Below are 21,202 nucleotides of genomic sequence, written 5' to 3'. Positions count from 1 at the left end.
ATGTCTACTTACACCAACCCTCCAGTGTTGCTCTGTTAGACTGTGGGGATGTCTGACCGTTGATGTTTTCAGCCTGACAGTGAATGCTCCTCCCCTGGTCAGTCTTACTGACCGTGAATGTGACGGAGCTTGTGGTCTTCACCAGGACACCAGATGTCGTCTCTGTGCTGACTGTAGGAGTGGTTCCTGATGGCAAGGTCACCCAGGTCACAGCAGAAGTCGGGAAGCTGGCTGAAGTCACACAGGTCAAGGTCAGCGGTTGACCCACTGCTTGTCCTATCTTCTCATAATCAGAGTTGATGTTTGTCAGTGTCACAGACGTTACTGGGACTGTAAGACGTGAAAACATTGGCACTTGATATCAAATAGCAGTCCTTTACATATCTAAACATGAACTATTTCAAGGCCATATCATAATTTATATCTGAATTAATTTGGTAAACACGTAATAATATCCTCATGCTTTCATGAAACATATAGGAAATAAGACCTCATGTGCGGGTAACAAATCGACACGTTTCCGTCTTAGCAGATAGTAACAACATTGCATTAATTGAAAGATGGATTTGAAGGAATGTGAAACTGCAGCCTGTTTTGTTTGTTTTTTTAAGAATATCTGCTAATGATAAGAGAAACTACTTCATGAATATATTGTTGACAAACTGTGACAGCAACTGGACTATAAACACATTTATTTGGCATGCATATGATGGGTTTTTTTCCATGACATGTTGGAATCCTGCATTTTGATTGGTCAGCCAGGTGTGTGGAATCTACATGCTTTTGCTGATGAGTGAAAATATTTCTCAGGAAGCAGTTCTTTCACAAAACCGACGAGTAGGAAATGTATATTTAGCACTAGTAGATTACGGACGGTGAGGTCGTGTTTGCCCGTTCACAATATTTTGGCACACGTGTCAGTAGAACAATATAAACTCATAAAAGTGGTGTATTTATTTAGAACTAATTGCTACAAGGGTTGCCTCCCTCAGTTTCCCCAAATGAAACTGTATGGAGAATGAATACAGGAAATCTGCTAGAGGGTTGCTCTTTCCTATATTGGAGAGAGTTAAATACAGGAAGGTATGGTTTGAATTACAAAAGCAGGAATACCCACAATGAACTCTATCAATATGGTGACAACTTCCATTCAACACAACTAAAACATTATACTTGACCAATGCCACGTCACTCATCATTTTACCTTTACATATTTATTACGAAAAAAATAACTGTAATGGTCGCGTATCATCATTGGCAGAATACGTCTACACTTAAAATATAACAGGTTAATCTCCTACTTCTATATTGTTATTTGTATTAAAATCTACTGTTTAATATATTGTGAATGCTAATACCGACACAACTATGTGTGTCTCAAATCAACGGACACTAACAAACATTGAACTCCACCCAAGTATGCGTATCATTACCCAATCATTACCCATTGACATGGTCAACGTTTCCCTTGTTCAGGCATAAAAGTAAAATAGATCCCGTTTCGTAACTTCTCATTTCTGGCATCTATGTTTTATTTAAAACGCACTGGATGAGATGGATTCACTGCGACATACACATATAATAATTTTGAAAAGTATTGTCAACTTCCAAGAATTTTCCAAGAACTCTCTTTGCTTTCGACTACGTGAAACTTCTTTTTCCTGCTGCTACAATACGGGCCTTGAGTCAACAACAGGTAGACTTGGAGTTGATTTGCACTCACCAGGAAACTGTATTGTATTTGAAGTGACAGACTTTGTGTACGTGGGCGGGTCAAAGGAGTCATGTTCCACACTGACAGTGAGAGACACCTGTCTGTTGTAGAGACTGACTGTGTTTCCTGGCAGAGACAGAGTGTTGGTTGTCTGGACCTGGCCTGATGGACATGATCCCTGGGAGGAAGATGTACTGCTGGGAAGGACGCCACTCACACCCTGTAAACACAAAACAGTAGTAAGTGAGACTGGCTGTGTTCCTGGTAGTGACAGAGAGTTGGTTGTCTGGACCTGGCCTGATGGACATGATCCCTGGGAGGAAGATGTACTGCTGGGAAGGACGCCACTCACACCCTGTAAACACAAAACAGTAGTAAGTGAGATTGGCTGTGTTCCTGGTAGTGACAGAGAGTTGGTTGTCTGGACCTGGCCTGATGGACATGATCCCTGGGAGGAAGATGTACTGCTGGGAAGGACGCCACTCACACCCTGTAAACACAAAACAGTAGTAAGTGAGACTGGCTGTGTTCCTGGTAGTGACAGAGAGTTGGTTGTCTGGACCTGGCCTGATGGACATGATCCCTGGGAGGAAGATGTACTGCTGGGAAGGACGCCACTCACACCCTGTAAACACAAAACAGTAGTAAGTGAGACTGGCTGTGTTCCTGGTAGTGACAGAGAGTTGGTTGTCTGGACCTGGCCTGATGGACATGATACCTGGGAGGAAGATGTACTGCTGGGAAGGACGCCACTCACACCCTGTAAACACAAAACAGTAGTAAGTGAGACTGGCGGTGTTCCTGGCAGAGACAGTAATAACGCCACACAAACACAAAACAGTAGTTGGAGAGACACTGTCTGATGTTTCAGTTTAGTGAAATAATGAGCAATACTTATCCTGAGTACTACAGGTAGAGAAGCTCGTCTTTATTCAGTGATAAGACATGATATCAAATAATTGGATAGAAAGGGTTTGTTATTAAAAAAAAAATTTCCTCAGAACATGCTTTGGAATATTTCATACCTTTGTCGATTTCGGTCAAATTCCAGAACTAGTTCTTTTCTTACGACATAATGATAGTGGATAGAGAGTGTCACATAATCCTATTCGCCTGATGTTGTGATCTGACTGTGGGAATAATGGTAAATGCATAATAAAACAGTAATTGAATTCATCTCTGAGTGTAAATAAGGTAAGAGTACTGTTTTCTCTCTTGCAGAAATAGGCTTGAGCTTAGTGTCCAGTATTTACATTTTACATGGGAATTGCGCTTGGTGTATGATTAACAGTTCATGGTTTACATAACTGATAGTGTAGTATTGTGCAGTATTAATATTAATATAGTATACTGAACAGCATTGAAAACGCACCACCGTGAAATTGGATGTATTTTTATCCGGGCTTAAGACATATGAAAATATATAAGTGAATGAGTAATATACGACGTTCTGGACAAAGCATGAAGAACAACAGCTCGTCAAAACACATTCCTAATTTGTTTGTGAGCGACATCTCAAAAACGCAAAAAATTGCGTGCGCGTCATAGAAAACGTGTTTTGTTTCACGGGAAGCATGCAGAATAGGGCTATAAAAGACAGACTTTTAAAAGCCACATCACTTGTTGCTGCAGACGTTTGGGCATGGTCTGGACATTTCAGTCTCAAATGAGCAATAGATTCAGGCTTGTTGTAAGATGGGCAGACCTTGTCATAATGCATTGTCTAGAGCTTGCTCCGCCAGTGTGTATGCTTTTTCATTTCCATGAATATATATGCGAGACGGGACCAAACACACCTTCGGCTGTTTGCCATGGTCCGATGATTTTGTATATTCATATATAATATTATTGACTGTATTTGGTCTTGAGTTTGAGTTTCTGCTGCTAGTCGTGCACTTAGCAAGTTTTGAATGCGTAATGATTTTCCTCCTTATTAGTATTAAATAGTGACTGACCGTTAGGCAGGTGGACTGAATGTACTTGGGGTTTGGTAATGAATATGGCTCCCCTAAATAGCTGTGTTGTTGATTGGATTCTTAGATCCATCAGTGTTTATATGGGCCCAACTGTCTCAGGTATTTCGGATTTTAGTGATAGCTACTGATCGTAGTTGGGTTGGTTTTTCTTTTTCTGTGACTTCTGATGTTAAAGCAGTGGTAACATTTGGCTCGTTTACAGTCCAGGGTGTGTATAGCCCTTTGTTATGACTTTTTGATGGCTGAATGTCATCCCAATTGTACCCCTTAACCCAGGCACAGATGTGCCTTCGAGATGGCTTCAATGAAGGATTTTCCAAACTTGGGCTTCATCTCTTGTGTTTTTGTCTCGCCATATTTTTTTTGCAAGGAAGGTTACGAATATTAGGGATGGCTGCTGATCGTAGTAGGGTTTTTCTTTTTCAGTGACTTTTGATATTTAAACAGGGTTTGATGATCATGTGCTTCTAATAAAGTACCTGTTGGTGCACCTGTAGTAGGGCTTATAGATATTATTATGGCTTTGGATCTGATTAGTGATTTGTTGAGGCACAGCTGTGGATCCCCAGAGGTACCTCGGACAAGATGTGCCTGAAGTTGCCCGTAAATATCATCAGGTGAAAGTAGTCGCTGCAGGGGATTGCTTAGTGGAGAACATGTATCACAAGTGAAAAAAATGATGCCTTAATTTGAAAGAAACATATTCTATCAGTTATTACATAGCCGAGGAGGAGGATGAGAGGCGAGGAGTAGTGTGGGAGGTGAGGAGAGGGTGAAAAGTGGTGATAAGGGCGGTAGAGTTGAGGAGTGACGAGAGGTGAGGATGGGTGAGGCGCGAGGAGATGGGTGAGAGATGAGGAATGAGTTGTCGAGGATGGTTTTACGCCACTCATAGCAATATTCCAGCAATATCATGGTGTGGGACACCAGAAATGGGCTTCACATTTGTACCAATTTCGGGATTCGAACCCGGGTCTTCTGCGTAACGAGGAAAAGCTTTAACTAACCCTGAGTGGTGAGAAGAGGAGGTGAAAGGTTCGGAGGAGGAGTACAGAGCCAAAGTGTAAGTTTTAACACAGGGGTCAATATACAGAGTTGAGGAAATGGAGGAGGTTGGTGAAGTAGAGGAGGGTGAGATATGTAAAACAAATTGTATTTATGTATATTAGGAGAAAAGCTTTTTAGTCAGTCATGAGGTACAGGTGGTGGGGCCCATGGGTAATGTCTGGATGAGCTAAAATGAAACAATCATGTTAATGAAACCAAACACATAAGATGATCTAATACATCAAGATGAGCATACAGTTCCCACCTGTTGGTATCTCCATGTGATGACGGCGGCAGGGGTAGCACCCGGGGTGGTCACCTTGACGGAGATAGTGTTCTGTGGGGTCACAGAGGACGGGAGAGAAGTCAGTTGTGGAGAGAATGTCACAGAGCTCCAGTCCAGAAGAGCTGGTAAGAAGGAATGATACCATTAGGATTCTGATGGAGATCTTTGAACCTCTTGAAAGTTCACACAACACAGCCAATCAAGAATAGATATCAACACAGAACCGCACTGTATGATCGCTCTGAATACTTCACCATCTGACTAGAACTTTCAAACTGATATTATCTCTAAAAAAATGTATATATTAGTGAGATTGTGTACACTTGTTGTATTTCCCCAGACTAGTAGAGCTGATCATGAACGTGGGAGTGAGTTTATTTTAAGTTAACAGAACAGGCTGACAGAGCTTGCATGCTTCATCACAGCTGATGTGTGAAAACACTTGAACATATACTCCTCACAAAATGTTAAGCAACAAATCTATAATGTGTCAGTCAATGGTCAAATATTACAATACCTAAAAACTGACTAAAGCAATAAAAAGAAAGAGCACAAACACACATTGTCCTCAAAGGAACTGAAAAGCGTTTATGCCTAACAGGTTTACAAATGATCATAAACAGTATCATGAAAACAGTCGTGCAAAATGTGCTGCAGTTAAAGATGAAAATCTTTAAGTTGCAGTTTAAGTCATTTTGAAACGATGATCCAATGTTCAGTAACGTGTATGTCCACCATTGGCTTGAATGCAAGCTTCTACACGTCTTGGCATTGACCAGATAAGCTTATCAAGTGTCTGTTGTGGAATGTTCTGCCATTCTCTCCTTAAGGCCTGTTCAAGTTTATCCAGATTCTGAGGACGAACATGAAGACCATAAACACGCCTTCCAAGAATGTCCCATGCATGTTCAATGGGATTAAGATCCGGAGACCTTGCAGGCCAGGCCATATGCGTGATGTTGTTGGTCTGAAGAAGATCAGTGGCAACTCTTGCTCGATGTTGACAAGCATTATCATCCATAAAGATGAAGTTAGGACCTGCTTGTTGTGCCAGGGGAATGATCACAAGTGTGACAATCTCGTCCCAGTACCGTACTCCAGTCATGGTACCACGTCTGATGACCACAAGATCAGTTCTGTCTCCAACCCTGATGCCAGCCCAGATCATCAAACTTCCACCTCCGTACTGGTCGTGTTCAGCAACTGTACAGTTGGCGTATCGTTCATTACGGTTTCTCCACACACGTGCCCTACCATCGTTGAAGTCAAGGCAGAATCCTTACTCGTCTGTGAAGAGAACGTTACGCCAGCGATTGACCCTCCAGTTACGGCGTTGATTACATGTTGTCGAAGGTGTGCAGGCATTGGGATACGTCGTACTGGTCGTCTGGACCTCACATCCTGAGCGTGAAGTCTGTTTCTTACTGTCTGTGTTGAGACTCTGTTTCCTGCAACTCTCTGAAGGTCATTCTGGAGAGATCTGGCCGTAGTAAACCTGTTTCTCCGGGCTAAGGTGGCTAAATACCGGTCCTCACAAGGAGTTGTCACCCTTGGACGACCTGTGCATGGTCTCTCTGTCATCAGTCACGTTTGATGGTATCGAGTTATCGCTCTTGGGATGACACTGCGGTGAACATTAAAATGATTGGCAACATCAGTTCGGGTGAGACCCCCTGTACCATTCCAACAATCTGAGCAGCCTCAGTTGGCTTTAAGTGAGGCCTAGCCATGTCTAATGTGTTAATGTCGACAAATTGACCTTGCTGGCAGTTTTTAAGCAATCAGGGTGCATGAGTGAAGTGTGTAAAACATGCATGTCGTGCATTTTGCGTGTGTGTTTTGAGGGTGGTTGTGTTCAGGCGATGTTATCAGTGTTATCAGGAACATCTACATGGAAAGGGCTTTAAGTCGAGTATTCGTAGGTAATTCTCCTGCCAGAATTTGTTCTCAATGGATGGCATTCAACACTGATGAGAATGTTGCACGGAAAATAATACTTGAACTTTTTGTGAGGAGTATATACTGTCTTCAACCGAATCAAATTAATTGACAGAGATTCATCAACAAATGCTTACGATTGAGTTGAATTCATACAATGGACTCTTCTGTCAGTAGATATTTCTGATGAGTATAAAAGGGATTGTGTCGCTTTATTAATATGTATTAACCAACTTTAGTGAGTGAGTATGGTTGTACGCCGTTTTAGCAATATTCAAGCCATAACACGGCGGGATTCACCAGAAATGGGATTTGTACACACCTGTGGATGAAAAACTCATTTGAGATAACTGTTAAACATGTGTGTGAGATCGGTTTCCTTGCCTGTGATTTGCTACTCCACGGTGATGAGCTGTGGTCAGCTTATGACGGACTACTTTCTTGATCGTAAGTCATTGATAAGTCGCATGTGCTTAAGTTGAATGTTCACCTCCGTTTGTGTTGAACATTTTTTAGAGTCTAAATCCCCTCAATGCCACATCGATCCTTATTACCCACGTGTTGAAGATACAGGTGGTAAGATACTAAATCCGTTCGTCACACGTGTGTCGTACAATTTGACTTTGTTTTATTCGTTTTGATTGGATAACCGTGACCTCTTTCACAGAGGGACTACTTTTTTTCCACGAGACGTCATTAATTTTGCAACTACAAGACAGAAATGAAGCAATCTCATGAGCGCAGGTTATACATAGAGCTTCAACAGACATTGTATAATCGAGCTTTATCCATTTACAATGTACCACTACCGAGATCGAGGGTCCCCATGAGCGTGACGCACCCGACCACTTTCCCAACTTTCAATTAGACTTAACGTAAATGGATGAGCATGGTGACTTGAAGACAGTTTAAACTAGCTGTACATATATCTACATATATCAGTGTCCCCTTTGCAGCGTAGTTTTTGGGACTGTTTCGGGAGTTTGTTCACGACTGCACTACCAGATCACTCAAACTGAACATTTCCGATACAAATCATTCGAAAACTCCGTGGAAGTGTGCCTGACTCCTGATAATGTGGCCCAAAATATCCCAAATGTGATAAACGCTGTGAGAAGATCACTGTTGTCTTTTCTTGTTACGGTGGTGTCCTTGCCCTTCGTTTGAAGCTGTCCATGACATTGAAAGCAGACCTGAGTTTGTTGATTTTCATGTCTTCAGTATAGGGTGGTTCAGTTAACAAAATGCCTTTGGCGAACACTCTAATTTTCCTCTTCCAAAATGGTACGGACGTGATATTAATTCAGCTGATAGATAAAGGAAACCGAACCATTTTGATTGCACAGCACGGATACGGGCAGTGCGAGTGACCGACTGTTTGTCCAAAGCGTACGTGGCGCTTACGTGAAATTATTCCAAAAGGATCTTGAGCGTTGGCGATGTTGTGTTTCCAAACACAACTGCAGGCGCGTGTTGTTAAGGCGTATGCATAGAAATGTAAACAATATATCACTATTCATGCGCAACCAGATTTTGCAAACGGTTTCAGTTTGGTCTGTCAACGAACGTAAGTTGTTATGTAATTACACTTTAATATATATTTAACGTGGGTAATATAAAATACCACATTCATTCTCGTTAGATACCATTTTTACGTAACTCGTAAACTTTCACTCGGTCAGATACCATAGAAAGTCCACTAATTTCGTAAAAATGGTATCTAAAGAGAGTAGTATTTTTGGCCCATCTTTAACCCTCACTTGGAAGCCGAATATTCAAAATACACTGTGCACACTGACATACTTCACATTTTTTTAATTCGGTGGGACATTCACTCTTCTGTGATATCATTCACTGTAATTCTAGGCAAATCAAAATGACTGAAATAAAAGTTTGGTACATCCCTTCATTTTGAAACATTACTAAGTCACCATTCACAGCCTTATTAACTCTGTTTCTAGAAATCTACATATTGGACGTTTACTCGAAGAATTGAAGTTAAAAAAATAGCATATTAGTGAAAATAGGAATCTGTATTTCATCTAATCACTGATGATAATTTTGAAACGTCGCCTAGAATCTGTTGGAATATTTTGTCCGATTGTTTTGGAAAATACGCAAACACATACACCGAAGTGTATTGGATACTGTCTACAAAATCAGGTTTCAGGTGCAGATAATGAGAAGCCTATTAGATCACATATGTTTCAAACTCATCTGCGATACAGGCATCCCTTAAATCCTCATACACATTAGAATCAAATGACAAATGGTCGTTGTCACCAATAAAAATCATCTGGATGAAATCAATCGAAATAAATTAGGTGAAGAAACGAACACTGTGCTAAAAAAAAAACTGTACTTATTGAAATGTAAACAAGGTAAAATTCAGATTGTACACTATGTAGCATTTTCTCGATGTTTTTAGCTATCCATTCGTCTAATTGTTGCATATTCGGCTTACGCATATCACGAATTATGGAATTAAAAACATACACATGACTACGTCAAGTAGATTGAATAGAAATAAAAAAGTTTTCTGTTCTGCGAGTGACGACATGACTGACGGAAAGTCATGCACAACGACAACGGTAGCTATCTGTATTTCTGACAAATTCTCTTGATTACATTGGAAAACATTAAATACATAACAGTACGCATATTGTCAGAATGTTTCTGATTCCTTACATGACGAAGTTATGTGTATACGATCTCTCAATCAATGAAAATCCTACTCTGGAAATCCCGTGTACTGTTGCGAGTGAAGACGTCATTTTGCAAAAGTCGGTCAGCGGTAGTGATGTCAAACGGAAGTAAACATTGTTGTACATATCTGGTCATTTCTTTGAGGTAAAAACTTTTAACTTGGCATCCAGCGGGTTCTTTGATTTTATCTAGTTTGCACTATCACCTTCATAATCCACAGATATGGCTGAAACCTTTTTGTGTCGGGTAACATTATTTATGCAAAGTAAGCAGTGCATCGGATGACGTCACTACAACGCGTTGTTTGAAAGCGTATCTAACTCGCTTTCGCTTGTTTTGAAAAAATCTCAATTTCACACATTGTACCCATGTCGTGGATCGCCCTAAACCAACTGTAGCTCTCCTTTTCGTAATGCCGTGTTGTCTGCTCTCCAATTCTATATTGTTACAAAATGATCCCTCATGCATTGTTTGATTGTTTCCTGTAATCAATACGTGATTCAAACACAAATAACGAACCTGCAAACTGTGACAGTGTGATGGTATCAGACGATGTGGCACCATCAGTACAACTCCATGTCCCGCTGTCTCTGACGGAATCTGGTGATGCGATGTCTAGAGTCAGGATCCTGGATGTACTGTCCAGACTCACGTTGTATCCAGAGACAGATGTCCCACAGCTGCCTGATGATAAGCAGCCGCCCTGGATAGAAGTATCCTTATAGAAACGAGTAGCTGAAGTGATAGCCGCAACTCCTGTACAGGTGATGCTGAAACTGACACCCTCCACAGGAACACGTCTGTTGGTAGCAAGAACTGGAGCAGAATCTGAAACGATATAACACACATGCAATGTATCTGCATTAGTTATGATTTCACATGCTTTCCCTCTTAAAATAAATTTGTGAATCTTCACTCTCTTCAATTGTTTTGAGGTTATGGATTTATTCTTATTCTTAGTTTCATATTCTAACAGATTCTTGTTCTGGTTGAAGGGTGCCGTTACCACGGAATACCAAGGTAGCGGTGTCGGCTTGATTGACTGCAAAATAATGCAGAAACGTCTATGAATATACTAATATTTAGTCGCAAATATGAAAATAAACGGTCACTTTAATATTGTCTAACTTCTCGTTTAATGAAGTTTTGTATTTAATTGCATAAATACCGTTTTATATCCTTTACGGTCCCCCGCTCACAGCACAGTCTCTTTCACATAGCGATACCAACAACAACAAAAAAGTAACTTCCCTTTACAACTTATATGAAGACCGCTTAATATAAATATAAAATTAACCAAAACAATTGATCAGAATCCAACATAGATACTTATTCTGAAGGGTGGCATACAATGTATAGATGTGTAGTATCATATTGATTACTAAATAAATCCCTATTAGATGCTATATTTCATACAACTAATGTTTTCAAAAACGCATGTTACACACGACACTTTTTGAATACACCACTAGTAATAAAAACGGCATATTACAGGGAAGAATGTAGACATATTTTTGTTTAACAGTATCGCTATTCAACATTGAAAATATGAAAGACATTGCTCGTATAAGGGTACAATAAGAATTCAAAATGCGAACTAGATGATTCGACCACAGAGTGTTCTCTCAAGGAGAAAACTACACTAAATTGCTCAGCATTCAGCGAAGCTTGCATCAATGAGGGAGTCACTCTGCTTGCCAATTCGATAGTGGGGCGTGTTCAAACATGCGAAGCAAGAGGCACTTAAACTTAATTTGGTTTAGAGGATATCTACTTCGTCTAAAATTAACTATAAACTATTGTGACAATTCAAAATTAAGTTTCCAGACATATGATTCATCTGTTATGAAATCCATTGTATTTGCCATGCCACTTCACCATCTGTTAATTTCATCTGTTCATACGAAAGATTCACAACACACATGATGTAATCGGCTGACACGAGAACGACATCTTGACTGTCCACTTGGTCCGACCAGGGCTACTGTTATTTGCAACAGGAGTGATTGAGTGAGCTGTGTTTAACCCCGTTTTTAACAGTATTCCAGTTATATCACGGCGTGTCAGCTTAATGTGGGAGGAAAGCCCGAAGTGATGCAGGTCTCAGACATTTACTACTTCGGTGAAACCAACGAGCACAGGTATGGTGCTGATAAACCTAGAAATGTTATCGGGGCGAACCGGGATTTGAACCCACAATCATAGGTTTCTGGCGGACCCATGGGACGCAACTCTGCACAGCGAATCGCGGCGCCTTAGACGACTGGGCCACCCATGCACAATTTGCAACACGAAGTCAAAACAGTACATACCCGTGAAAGTAGAAAATCATTGTTGTTTAATTCAGTATAATGGTGTAAATGCACATATATTCATGTTTATAGTCATGTATATGACAACATGGAAAAACATGTCTTTTTAACACAGGATCCATTTGTATACTCTTACACCACCAGTTTGCATTTAATGCTTAATGGAATCTGATTTTTTGGAAAATCGAAACTGGTTGTTCTCTAATACTGATGTTTCAGATTTACTATTTGGAAAGGCTCCCTATAGGAACATGGATGAAGACAGTTCTGGGAACAAACATATCGGAAAACATACATGTCTTGGTTTATCATACATGCATAGTATTCATCAGCCATCTTGTCTTCAGAATATGCTCGTAGATATGTGTGTATAAGATGTAATTCGAACTTGACATTACCAAGACAAGCGTACCGTGCGTTACTCAGTGACAGCTCTGTTGGGCATAACATTGCAGAAGGTCTTGAGAATAGAGATGATGCCAAACAACACCCGTCAATCATTGTATGCAGATGTACCTTGATAATATGTCTGGCTTTATTAAACGTTGATGCTTCAAGAAAACGACACCCCTTTCTTGCATGCACACCAGGGTTACTTTGCATATTAAGACGGGGCTTGCGATAGACTCATTAGAACAGAGCTCCATCCATTTAGCACTGCGTATGTAGAGGTGTGGGGCAGGCGACGTCTTGTCTTAATGTTGGCAATTTGTCTGTAGAATTTAAACTTTAGCTGTGAATAAGTGTATTTGTGTTGGTGATCTTTCTACTGGTCTGCTGTTAATAGTGATGCTTGGTTCATACTCTTAAATAACATTAAACTTTATGCTTAGTTTTAAAGGCGGCTTGCAGTTACTCACAAACTCTAAAACTGTACTCCAACTAAAGCAGAGGTTTTATCACATAGAACTTACTCGGATATAACTGAACAACTTCTGTTTATCACAAATTACCAGGTGTGCTGAGGGCATATGTTAAATCTGGAAGATGTATCACCAGAGTCCTTAAGAACATGACAAAAGAAATAATGACTAAAGGCAGACAACATGTGATTCGTATATTGACCATGAACATACTAAGATAATAAGTTTTGTTAAAACTGGGATATCCCTTACGAACGTAACGTCACTTCGCAGGCTTCAAAAGCAAGTTGAACGAATGTGTGGCATTTGTGACTAAAAATGGTGACCTCATATATAGTTACAGCTCTTCAAAGTGTCAGGACAATGTGACAAAATGAAGGCAAATGCCATCTGAAGTTCACTGAGGGAATAGTATGTAAAATGATAGACTTGATCATAGATAATATTCATGTGACAATGTTTGGATTGGACAGTTAGGAAAATTGTAGGCATCCCCATGGGCAACAATCGAGAATGTCCTCAGAGCGGACGGTCGAGCGTTCGATTCCCAGCCGCGCCAAAGGGTAAAACTTGTTGTTACCATGTCTGCCACTCATCATAAACAGGATAAAACAAGGAATGGTCGGCTCGGAAAATACCGTCACTTAGTGGGATATCCATTTGAAATGTTGCATGTCATCTATGTGCGTGGCACTACAAACCCGGCGCTAAATAAGTGCAATAACTTTGAACGACGTTAAACCCCATTTCACACGTAAAGCCACCATCTTGCAACCGACCATTGAGAGTATGAATATCAAATGTGGAGTAAAGTAGTTGTTATTTGATAAATTATTCCTTGGCATTCTGGAAATATTAAACACATCAGGATAGTCCGACTTAAGTTAAGAATCATATATTGCTACGCACCTTGGTTTTTTTTAAATAAATAAAAAATAGAATAACAATATCACAAAGTTAAGGAGCCTTATTTCCTACAATGTGATTGTACCGGGGTTGTTATCATTAGCTTGATTGTGTAAAGAAAACACACTATTGTTTAGCACATGTCATTATCGAAAACAAAGAAATAATTACATGTAGGTACACACCTTAATATTACTCATACTATATTCACCCATAGTGATATTATGTCATATTCCATCAACATTCATAAAGGAATGTAAAAACATTTAATTATGACAATTTCAGAAAAATACCAGTATCTGATTTGTTTCTGAATATAATACACCATTCACCAAGGAATCAGAGTACACCCGTACATGTACGACTGTTCATGAAGCTGTTCACACTTTTCCTTTTACTATGTACTTTGTTCAGGACATCATGAGGCCACAATCTCCTCCTGATACCCAGCGTTTTGTTACTTCCATTCACTTTATCTTACGTTTCCTGTCCTTATAGCAAAGTGATAATCTAATATAAGGGAATGATGTATGACATTATGTTATGTCAGGTATACATTTAATTTCACGACGATAGTTATTACAGTTACTACACTTTTTGTGATTTCACTTGGCTTTCATTCTTCTTCTAATTATGATATCTGGTCTGTGCCTCACTCGTGGAGTAAATCATGTTTCACAGAAGTAGTAAACTTAAACATCCGACTTATCTGCTTCGTGTATTAGCTGAATGACAAGTTATCTATACATGACTCTACCATAGATACATATACCATGACTATTACATACATACACGAGTTCAGGTGTCCCTGTAGTTCCGATCACAACTAGCAGTCCCCTTACCTGTACGGGGAATCTGTCCTACATCCACCAGAATCAGAAGTGAAATGTATGTGAGATATCCACAGGTAAACATTTTAGAGCTCACGCTCACACATACACAGTGTTGTCATCTGAAGTGTACGTATTGAAATGGTATTGTAATTCCGGGTGGGCGAGAGAATAAGTAGGTCAGAACTACACCGAGATATAAATAGATGAGCACGCCATACCCACAGATCATATGTATTCTACAGCTACACAACACATAACATATTGATCCGACCTATTGATCCGACCTACTGATCCGACCTATCTGACTCATCGTTTCTAAGTACTGCTTATATCCAATATGTGGTGCCCCCTTAGTGCAACAACAATTCTGTTGTCACATCGCCCAATCCGGCACATTGGAACAGATTCCACTGCTACACACGATGCATTTCGGACTCTTTCCGTGAATTGGAGAGTTTGTATAGTTGTGAAGAAACACACTGTACATTACATTGTTGAAATTCGTATTTGAAGCATCAGCGACAAAAATGATGTCCAACAAAAGTCCGTATTTTGACTTGTTCCATTTTTTCAAGTGAACAATTGACTTGGTTTCAAATGTGTTTGTGACGGGGGCCACTAGTGGGGCAGGAAACGCTCTCATGGTATCATCACTACGTGATGGTCATTCATTGATACATGCTAATGTTATGGTCGGAATTTTAAATTGACTGCTTTTGGCAGGGGTTTCTTATGAATATGGAAATAGTTTTTGTCACTTTTATTTGATACCTCGTCAAATGAACAATAAATGAATTTATCACGACATACGATTTCTTTAACGCACTACGAAAGATAAGCTTCACATTGTTCATGTTTGAATAACACAGCTGGTCGCATGTTTGCCCATATTAGTACAATGTGGCATCAGTACCGGCAGCAACAGCAATAGTGAGCTATTTGTATCACAGTATACAATCGAGCATGCTCTCTCTATGAGACTTTCAAAGAGTGTCTTACAACTCATGCTCAAAAGTTGTTTGATCAGTGTAACAGCATTTCGGGTAGTTTTATGGTAGATATGTGGAAGACATCAGTCACAAAATTGATGTCCGGTGCAATTCCTTATTGCTATCATGTGTTGCCCTGTTATATTCTAGTGAACATGGTACATGTCTTTGCTTCTGTTTGTGAGGGATGCCACTGGTCAGGCCGGACACGCTGACCGTATCGTGAACACCTTGTAACATATTTGATAGTGATTCATAAACCCATGCGTATGAAATTAGCACAATTGCACAATGGCCTCTTCTTCAAGCAGATACGTCTTATGATTATTGAAATGTTTATTGTTGCTTTTATTTACATGAACCACGTCGATGGTATGTTTTCGTTCCCAGACATTTTGGACTCTCATATTTGCTGGTACTCCTAGCAAGGTGACAGTCTCATAGCAATCACGCATTCGCAATGTCGAGATAAATACTATTAAAATATATCAGCACTGATAATATAATGACAAAAACAACAATTGTTGTTGAATTCAGCCACACAGTACTGTTTTAAACAAGAACATGTGTCATCTTGAGAAAGAATTATCAAAAGTATAGGGCAGTGTCTATGTGTACCAGAGAACCAGTGTTTTGACACCACATCGACAGTGTGAGGTAGTGTTAATTTCTTCCGGGGATTCACTGTTGTGACGCAACATCGACTGTGGAAGGCTGTGTTAATTTGTACTGGGGAATCACTGTTTTGACCCAACATCGACTGTGGAAGACACTGTTAATTTGTATCTTAGAATCACTCTTTTGTAGCAACATCGACTGTGGAAGGCAGTGTTAATTTGTATCTGAGAATCACTCTTTTGTAGCAGCATCGACTGAGGAAGGCAGTGTTAATTTGTATCTTAGAATCACTCTTTTGTAGCAGCATCGACTGTGGAAGGCAGTGTTAATTTGTACTGGGGAATCACTGTTTTGACGCAACATCGACTGAGGAAGGCAGTGTTAAATTACATTTACCAAAATAACTAGCAAACAATCGAGGTGATCGAGGTGGTTCAGCATTTCTCTTCATTCCATCATAGTTAGATGTTTTGCTGTCAGAAGGTCAAGAAATAAGCGTGCATTTGTGTACAACAACCAACGTTTCATTATTTATGTATATGTTATATATTTGTGGAGAGTCAAACAACGCTTCACACATCCTCTCATTTTCGAATCAACAAGGTTCAAGTGGCACAGGAAGGCATCGAAGAAGGCAATCATGGTTAAATATTTATGCATTGCATCGATACGTCAGCAAATCCGATGATCATCAGATTAAATTTGCATGAAATATTTCCCATGACAACTGCTGAACTCCCGCTGTAAATATGTGGCTTTATATAGTTATGAATTAGGAAATATAATGGAAAAGAATTTAATATATTGAAGAAAGCTACATTGCTAATTAAACAAATTACAATGAGAAAAGAGTGTTATTCAGAATGTTATATCAACACATGCGTATGGGGTGGTGGAAAAACCGTCCAATCTATTTCAACACAAGATAACTCTAAACAGCCACCATGGTTTAATCTAATCGCCTTGTTCACTGATGACATTTCATGCTGTGGATCAGTCGCGTTGTGGCGCCTTGCGATGCACTGTGCTCTCATCCCGAAATATTGTCCTCTTATGCAACAAAGCATTGGGAATATGGTGCCTATATGAAAAGCCTAGAACTCCACAGTTCTGACACAGAAGGGACACCATACTTTACACCGGAGGAGGCAGCCCGACAAATGCCATGGCAACTTCCACCATTCACAACCCTGGGTGTTATTGGATCGTACACTAGCCACCACAAGTTGAATAGTCTCCACATTGCCTTGTCTTTGCATATACCAAGATCAATACAACACGCTATTAAACTGGTATCGTGTCACTGACCATAGCTTACAATAGGCACATGCAGGTGACTCTCCCGTGTTCAGAACAGCTACACGGGCAACAAAAGGTTCACTATCACAGTCAACATGACATTCAAGAGACTGAATAGATAAGGGGTCCATTATTAGTTTAACATATGTTGGCAGTATATGAAGTTACCCCTTCAATGACGAACATAATGTAAGCGATAAAACCTGAGGAAAACCTGAGATCACTGAAGGTTGTTGGTGTTCTGGGTATTCATAGCGTTTTCTCGCTGAAGACCTTTTCGTGTTGGGACTCGGGTTAAATCTCATTCTTGGAAAACCCCGAATACCGACAAGTATTGGATAATCACACTGACATTTTGAAACACAGTGGGTTTGAATGGCAATTAACAGTAGTTCGTTTGAAGTTGTGAACGTATATTCAGCATGGTGTTTCATATATTAAAGGGTGTCCGCATCATCTCAATGAAGCGATGCAGCCATTGATATACTGAACATGAAATAAGGTCTTTAAAAAAGTGAACTAGTTTCCTTTCAATCACTCTTTAGAAGACCTGGTATTATTGCTATTCCATTGTGATTTATTCACATATGTTTTCCTGGTTTGTCAGCACTACACCTGCGCTCGTGGGTTTCACCAAAGTGAATGGGTAAGACATACATTCTGGCTTTCCTCCTTCATCAAGCTGACACACAGCTGTAAGTGAAATACTGTTCAAACCAGTGTTAAACCAAACCGACTAGCTGATTCTGTATAATTATAAACAATTCTCGTTATCCCGTTTCATGTGCTGATAAATAAAGCATGCTGTTAGGACCTGACAAAACTAACTACTTCTACATAACGAGATCAATGTTTTATTCATTTGTATGCTTCATGTTCATAACTAGTAAACCACATGTATATTCAACATTCTTTATCATCAACATGCGGAGGTAGATGTATGTAACTACAGGCGTGTCCTCCCCACTGACATATATGTGCAATCTACTTCCTGGTTCTATTTTCAGCCACTGTATGTGTGGGAACTGAGTGTGAGATTCATTACGTTTACCCCTGATGCAATAATATTAACACACATAAACCACAAGCAGTCAGATACGTGTACTTACCCACGTGTTTGTGACATATGTCCACCAAGAGAGCTCCAACTGTGAGGATGAGACGGGTGTACAGCATGGCCATGTCGGCAGTGTGTGAAACTAGGTCGGGTGTCACACGTAATGTATATTGGCGCTGAACTACAGTGTATATCTACTTCCAGGTTGCATGTACTGACTAAAGTAGACGTGGTATAGTTTTTAGTTTTATACATGAAAGCTGTGTGTGAAACTAGGTCGGGTGTAGGAAATAGATACTGGCGTTAAACTACAGTCTATATATATACCTGGCTTGCATGGAAATGGAAATATATATATATTCACGGAATGATTTATGTCACTCAGACGTGTACCCATTAAACTAGGTCGTGTGTTACACAAAGCAGATATTGTCACTTGGTAATAGTGTGAACCTACTGATTGTATGGTTCTGTGTAGACATGAAATAGTTCTCAGTTTGTATTCATTCAGAATTTCTGGTTATTCATTGCATGGTGACAAACGTGGACGACCACGCAACAAACTAGCAGGTAAGGGTGCTGGGGCACAGTGCATGCGTATTGATTGTAGGTGTCTGTGTAGACGTGTTACAGACGAGTACCCATGAATGTGGGGAAGTAATACTGCCGTACGGCGTCAGGCAACAAACAAACGATTACTTTGTTTCTGCAATTTGCGTGAGTGACGCGTGCTACCGGTCGATCAGGGCTTTTTGGCGCACACCTTGTGTCATCACTGATTTTCAGTAATCCATTCAAATAATTTCCGCTGCTATTTTGCCTTTTACGCCTCGAGGAAATTTGGTTTGCAGATAATCGAGACTGGTTATGTTCTGGTGTTGACGTTGTATATCATACTATTCTCCTTTGTCTAAAAAGGGGCTGCGTATAATTTTCAATACATCACCCTCAATGTTGTTGCAGGAAGGAGAACAAACTGTGTCAGTTACACATGTTCATGTAAATGAATAAATAAACAAATAAACAAACACACAAACAAGCAAACATATAAATACAGATTAGCCTATGTATTCATACACTGGTTATTGAACAAGTGAAATGTGTAATCTTGATCATCTGGCCACTGAAATCATTTTCAGAATGACACTGGCTATATGTTATGAAACAACAGAGCAATGCCGACCTTAAGAGGCTACTCGAGTATATGGAGTTACCTAACACGTGGACCCACTGAACACATTACAAACTATGTTACATATCTTTCTTCAAAGTCAGGGGCGGTCGGGTAGCCTAGTGGTTAAAGCGTTCGCTCGTCATGCCGAAGACCCGGGGTCGATTCCCGACATGTGTACAATGTGTGAAGCCCATTTCTGGTGTGCCCCGCCATGATATTGCTGGAATGTTGCTAAAAGGGCGTAAAACCAAACTCACTCACTCACTTCTTCAAAGTCATGGTTAGCATGTAGGTCACAAATCGGAATGATTGATTTCTATAAACTGACATGCAGTGTGTGCATTAGAACTATCGCCTGGGTTTGTGGGAAATATTGTAAATTTACAGAAGCAATATTGTTCACATGTGAGCTTTATTCAAAACAGTTATTCAGTATTCATAATCTCGGAAAGCATGAAAAGAGCACTTGTTTGTTTCATAATCAATATCATATTTCTGAAATCAATGAAGTTATATTCGTTTTTTTTGTCCCTCCTCGGTTGTTTCAGATGAAGATACCTGGAAAACACGTCTGTCATCACAAACACAAAACTACAGCCACGATTATTTGGCAATGGGGCAGCCAATATAAAGTCACCTTTAGAATCCTCCAAATCATCGTCCTCTTCTCAGTCATCCTCATCCGAGCCATCTATCTTTTCTAGATCTATATGTGACAATAAACCACTCATCACTGATTTAGTCCTTATGTTCACAAAGCCAATGGCCCCACTGTGCATGTTACTGTTGTTACATTTGTCGTTCGTCTGACTTGAAAACAAATCTATCCAAATGTTATATCCCACCTACAGATTATAACATCCCAACATTGAAGAAGAAATCAATGTTTCCAACACACACCACAGTTTTAGTAATGTGCCATGTAACCACATCGACTGATAAAGAGGCAGTTTAAAGCAATGTAAACATCACAGTGAGAGTTATGGTAGGCATTGCCACTTGTGTGATATTCGTGTTTTTTTGTTCTGCCTCTGTGATCTAATGGTCAGAAGGTCTGCCCAGAGAGCGGAAGGTCTGTGGTTTGATCCCTTGTCGTGTCATACCAAAAAACTTTTAAAAATGGAACTTGTTGTTACCCTGCTTTGTGCTCGGCAATTAAAGATAAAACAAGTCCTTGTCGGTGGCTCAGAGGCAGGATACTGTTTCTGAGTGGGGAATCCATGTTTACACGAGGCAGTGCATCTCAGTGGGCTGTCAATGGCGGTCTGCAGTTATGACTTGTACAAACAAGTATACACGTACACACTCTTTACTCACACAGGCACATACTTAAACACTCACACACGCTCACACACGCTCACACACCTACACTAAATAAGGGTAATACAATTGCGACGTTAAAAGCCAGTTCACATCACCTCACCTCCTGAATTAAGGTGAATTATTTATCATAATATTGCAGTACTGGCATCTGGTTAAGTGAT

The 21,202-nt window shown here is 40.0% G+C and overlaps 2 protein-coding genes across 2 annotated transcripts in view; both read right to left on the bottom strand.

The window, feature by feature from the left end:
- Positions 1 to 5,031, bottom strand: part of LOC124128749 (cell adhesion molecule 3-like) — a 184,717-nt gene extending 179,686 nt beyond the window's left edge. Inside the window, exons 1-3 of the mRNA XM_048385063.1 lie at positions 5,003 to 5,031; positions 1,724 to 1,934; positions 13 to 330 (exon numbers count right to left, since the gene is read on the bottom strand). The gene's annotated coding sequence lies outside the window, so the exon portion shown is untranslated. The remainder of the gene's footprint in view (positions 1 to 12; positions 331 to 1,723; positions 1,935 to 5,002) is intronic.
- On the bottom strand, positions 5 to 18,818 carry LOC124126833 (mucin-5AC-like). The gene is made up of 5 exons (XM_048385012.1): positions 18,597 to 18,818; positions 10,187 to 10,495; positions 5,003 to 5,145; positions 1,724 to 1,934; positions 5 to 330 (listed from the first exon to the last, which is right to left on the bottom strand). The coding sequence occupies exons 1-5, from the start codon at positions 18,667 to 18,669 to the stop codon at positions 5 to 7; spliced, it is 1,062 nt and encodes a 353-aa protein (XP_048240969.1). The 5' UTR covers positions 18,670 to 18,818.
- Between the last annotated feature and the right edge of the window lie 2,384 nt (positions 18,819 to 21,202).

Source organism: Haliotis rufescens, unplaced genomic scaffold (genome assembly GCF_023055435.1).
Source record: "Haliotis rufescens isolate VD_foot unplaced genomic scaffold, xgHalRufe1.0.p SCAF_53, whole genome shotgun sequence".
Taxonomy (NCBI): Eukaryota; Metazoa; Mollusca; class Gastropoda; order Lepetellida; family Haliotidae; genus Haliotis; species Haliotis rufescens.
Note: the sequence above shows the minus strand (reverse complement) of the source record. Positions and strands in the feature narration are given on the sequence as shown.

Coding starts and splice junctions, on each gene's coding strand:
- LOC124126833 (XM_048385012.1), bottom strand. CDS start 18,669: ATGGCCATGCTGTACACCCGTCTCATCCTCACAGTTGGAGCTCTCTTG. Junction 5,146..10,186: donor CACACTGTCACAGTTTGCAG/GTTCGTTATTTG, acceptor CCTTCTTACCAG/CTCTTCTGGACTGGAGCTCT. Junction 1,935..5,002: donor TCACATGGAGATACCAACAG/GTGGGAACTGTA, acceptor TTGTGTTTACAG/GGTGTGAGTGGCGTCCTTCC.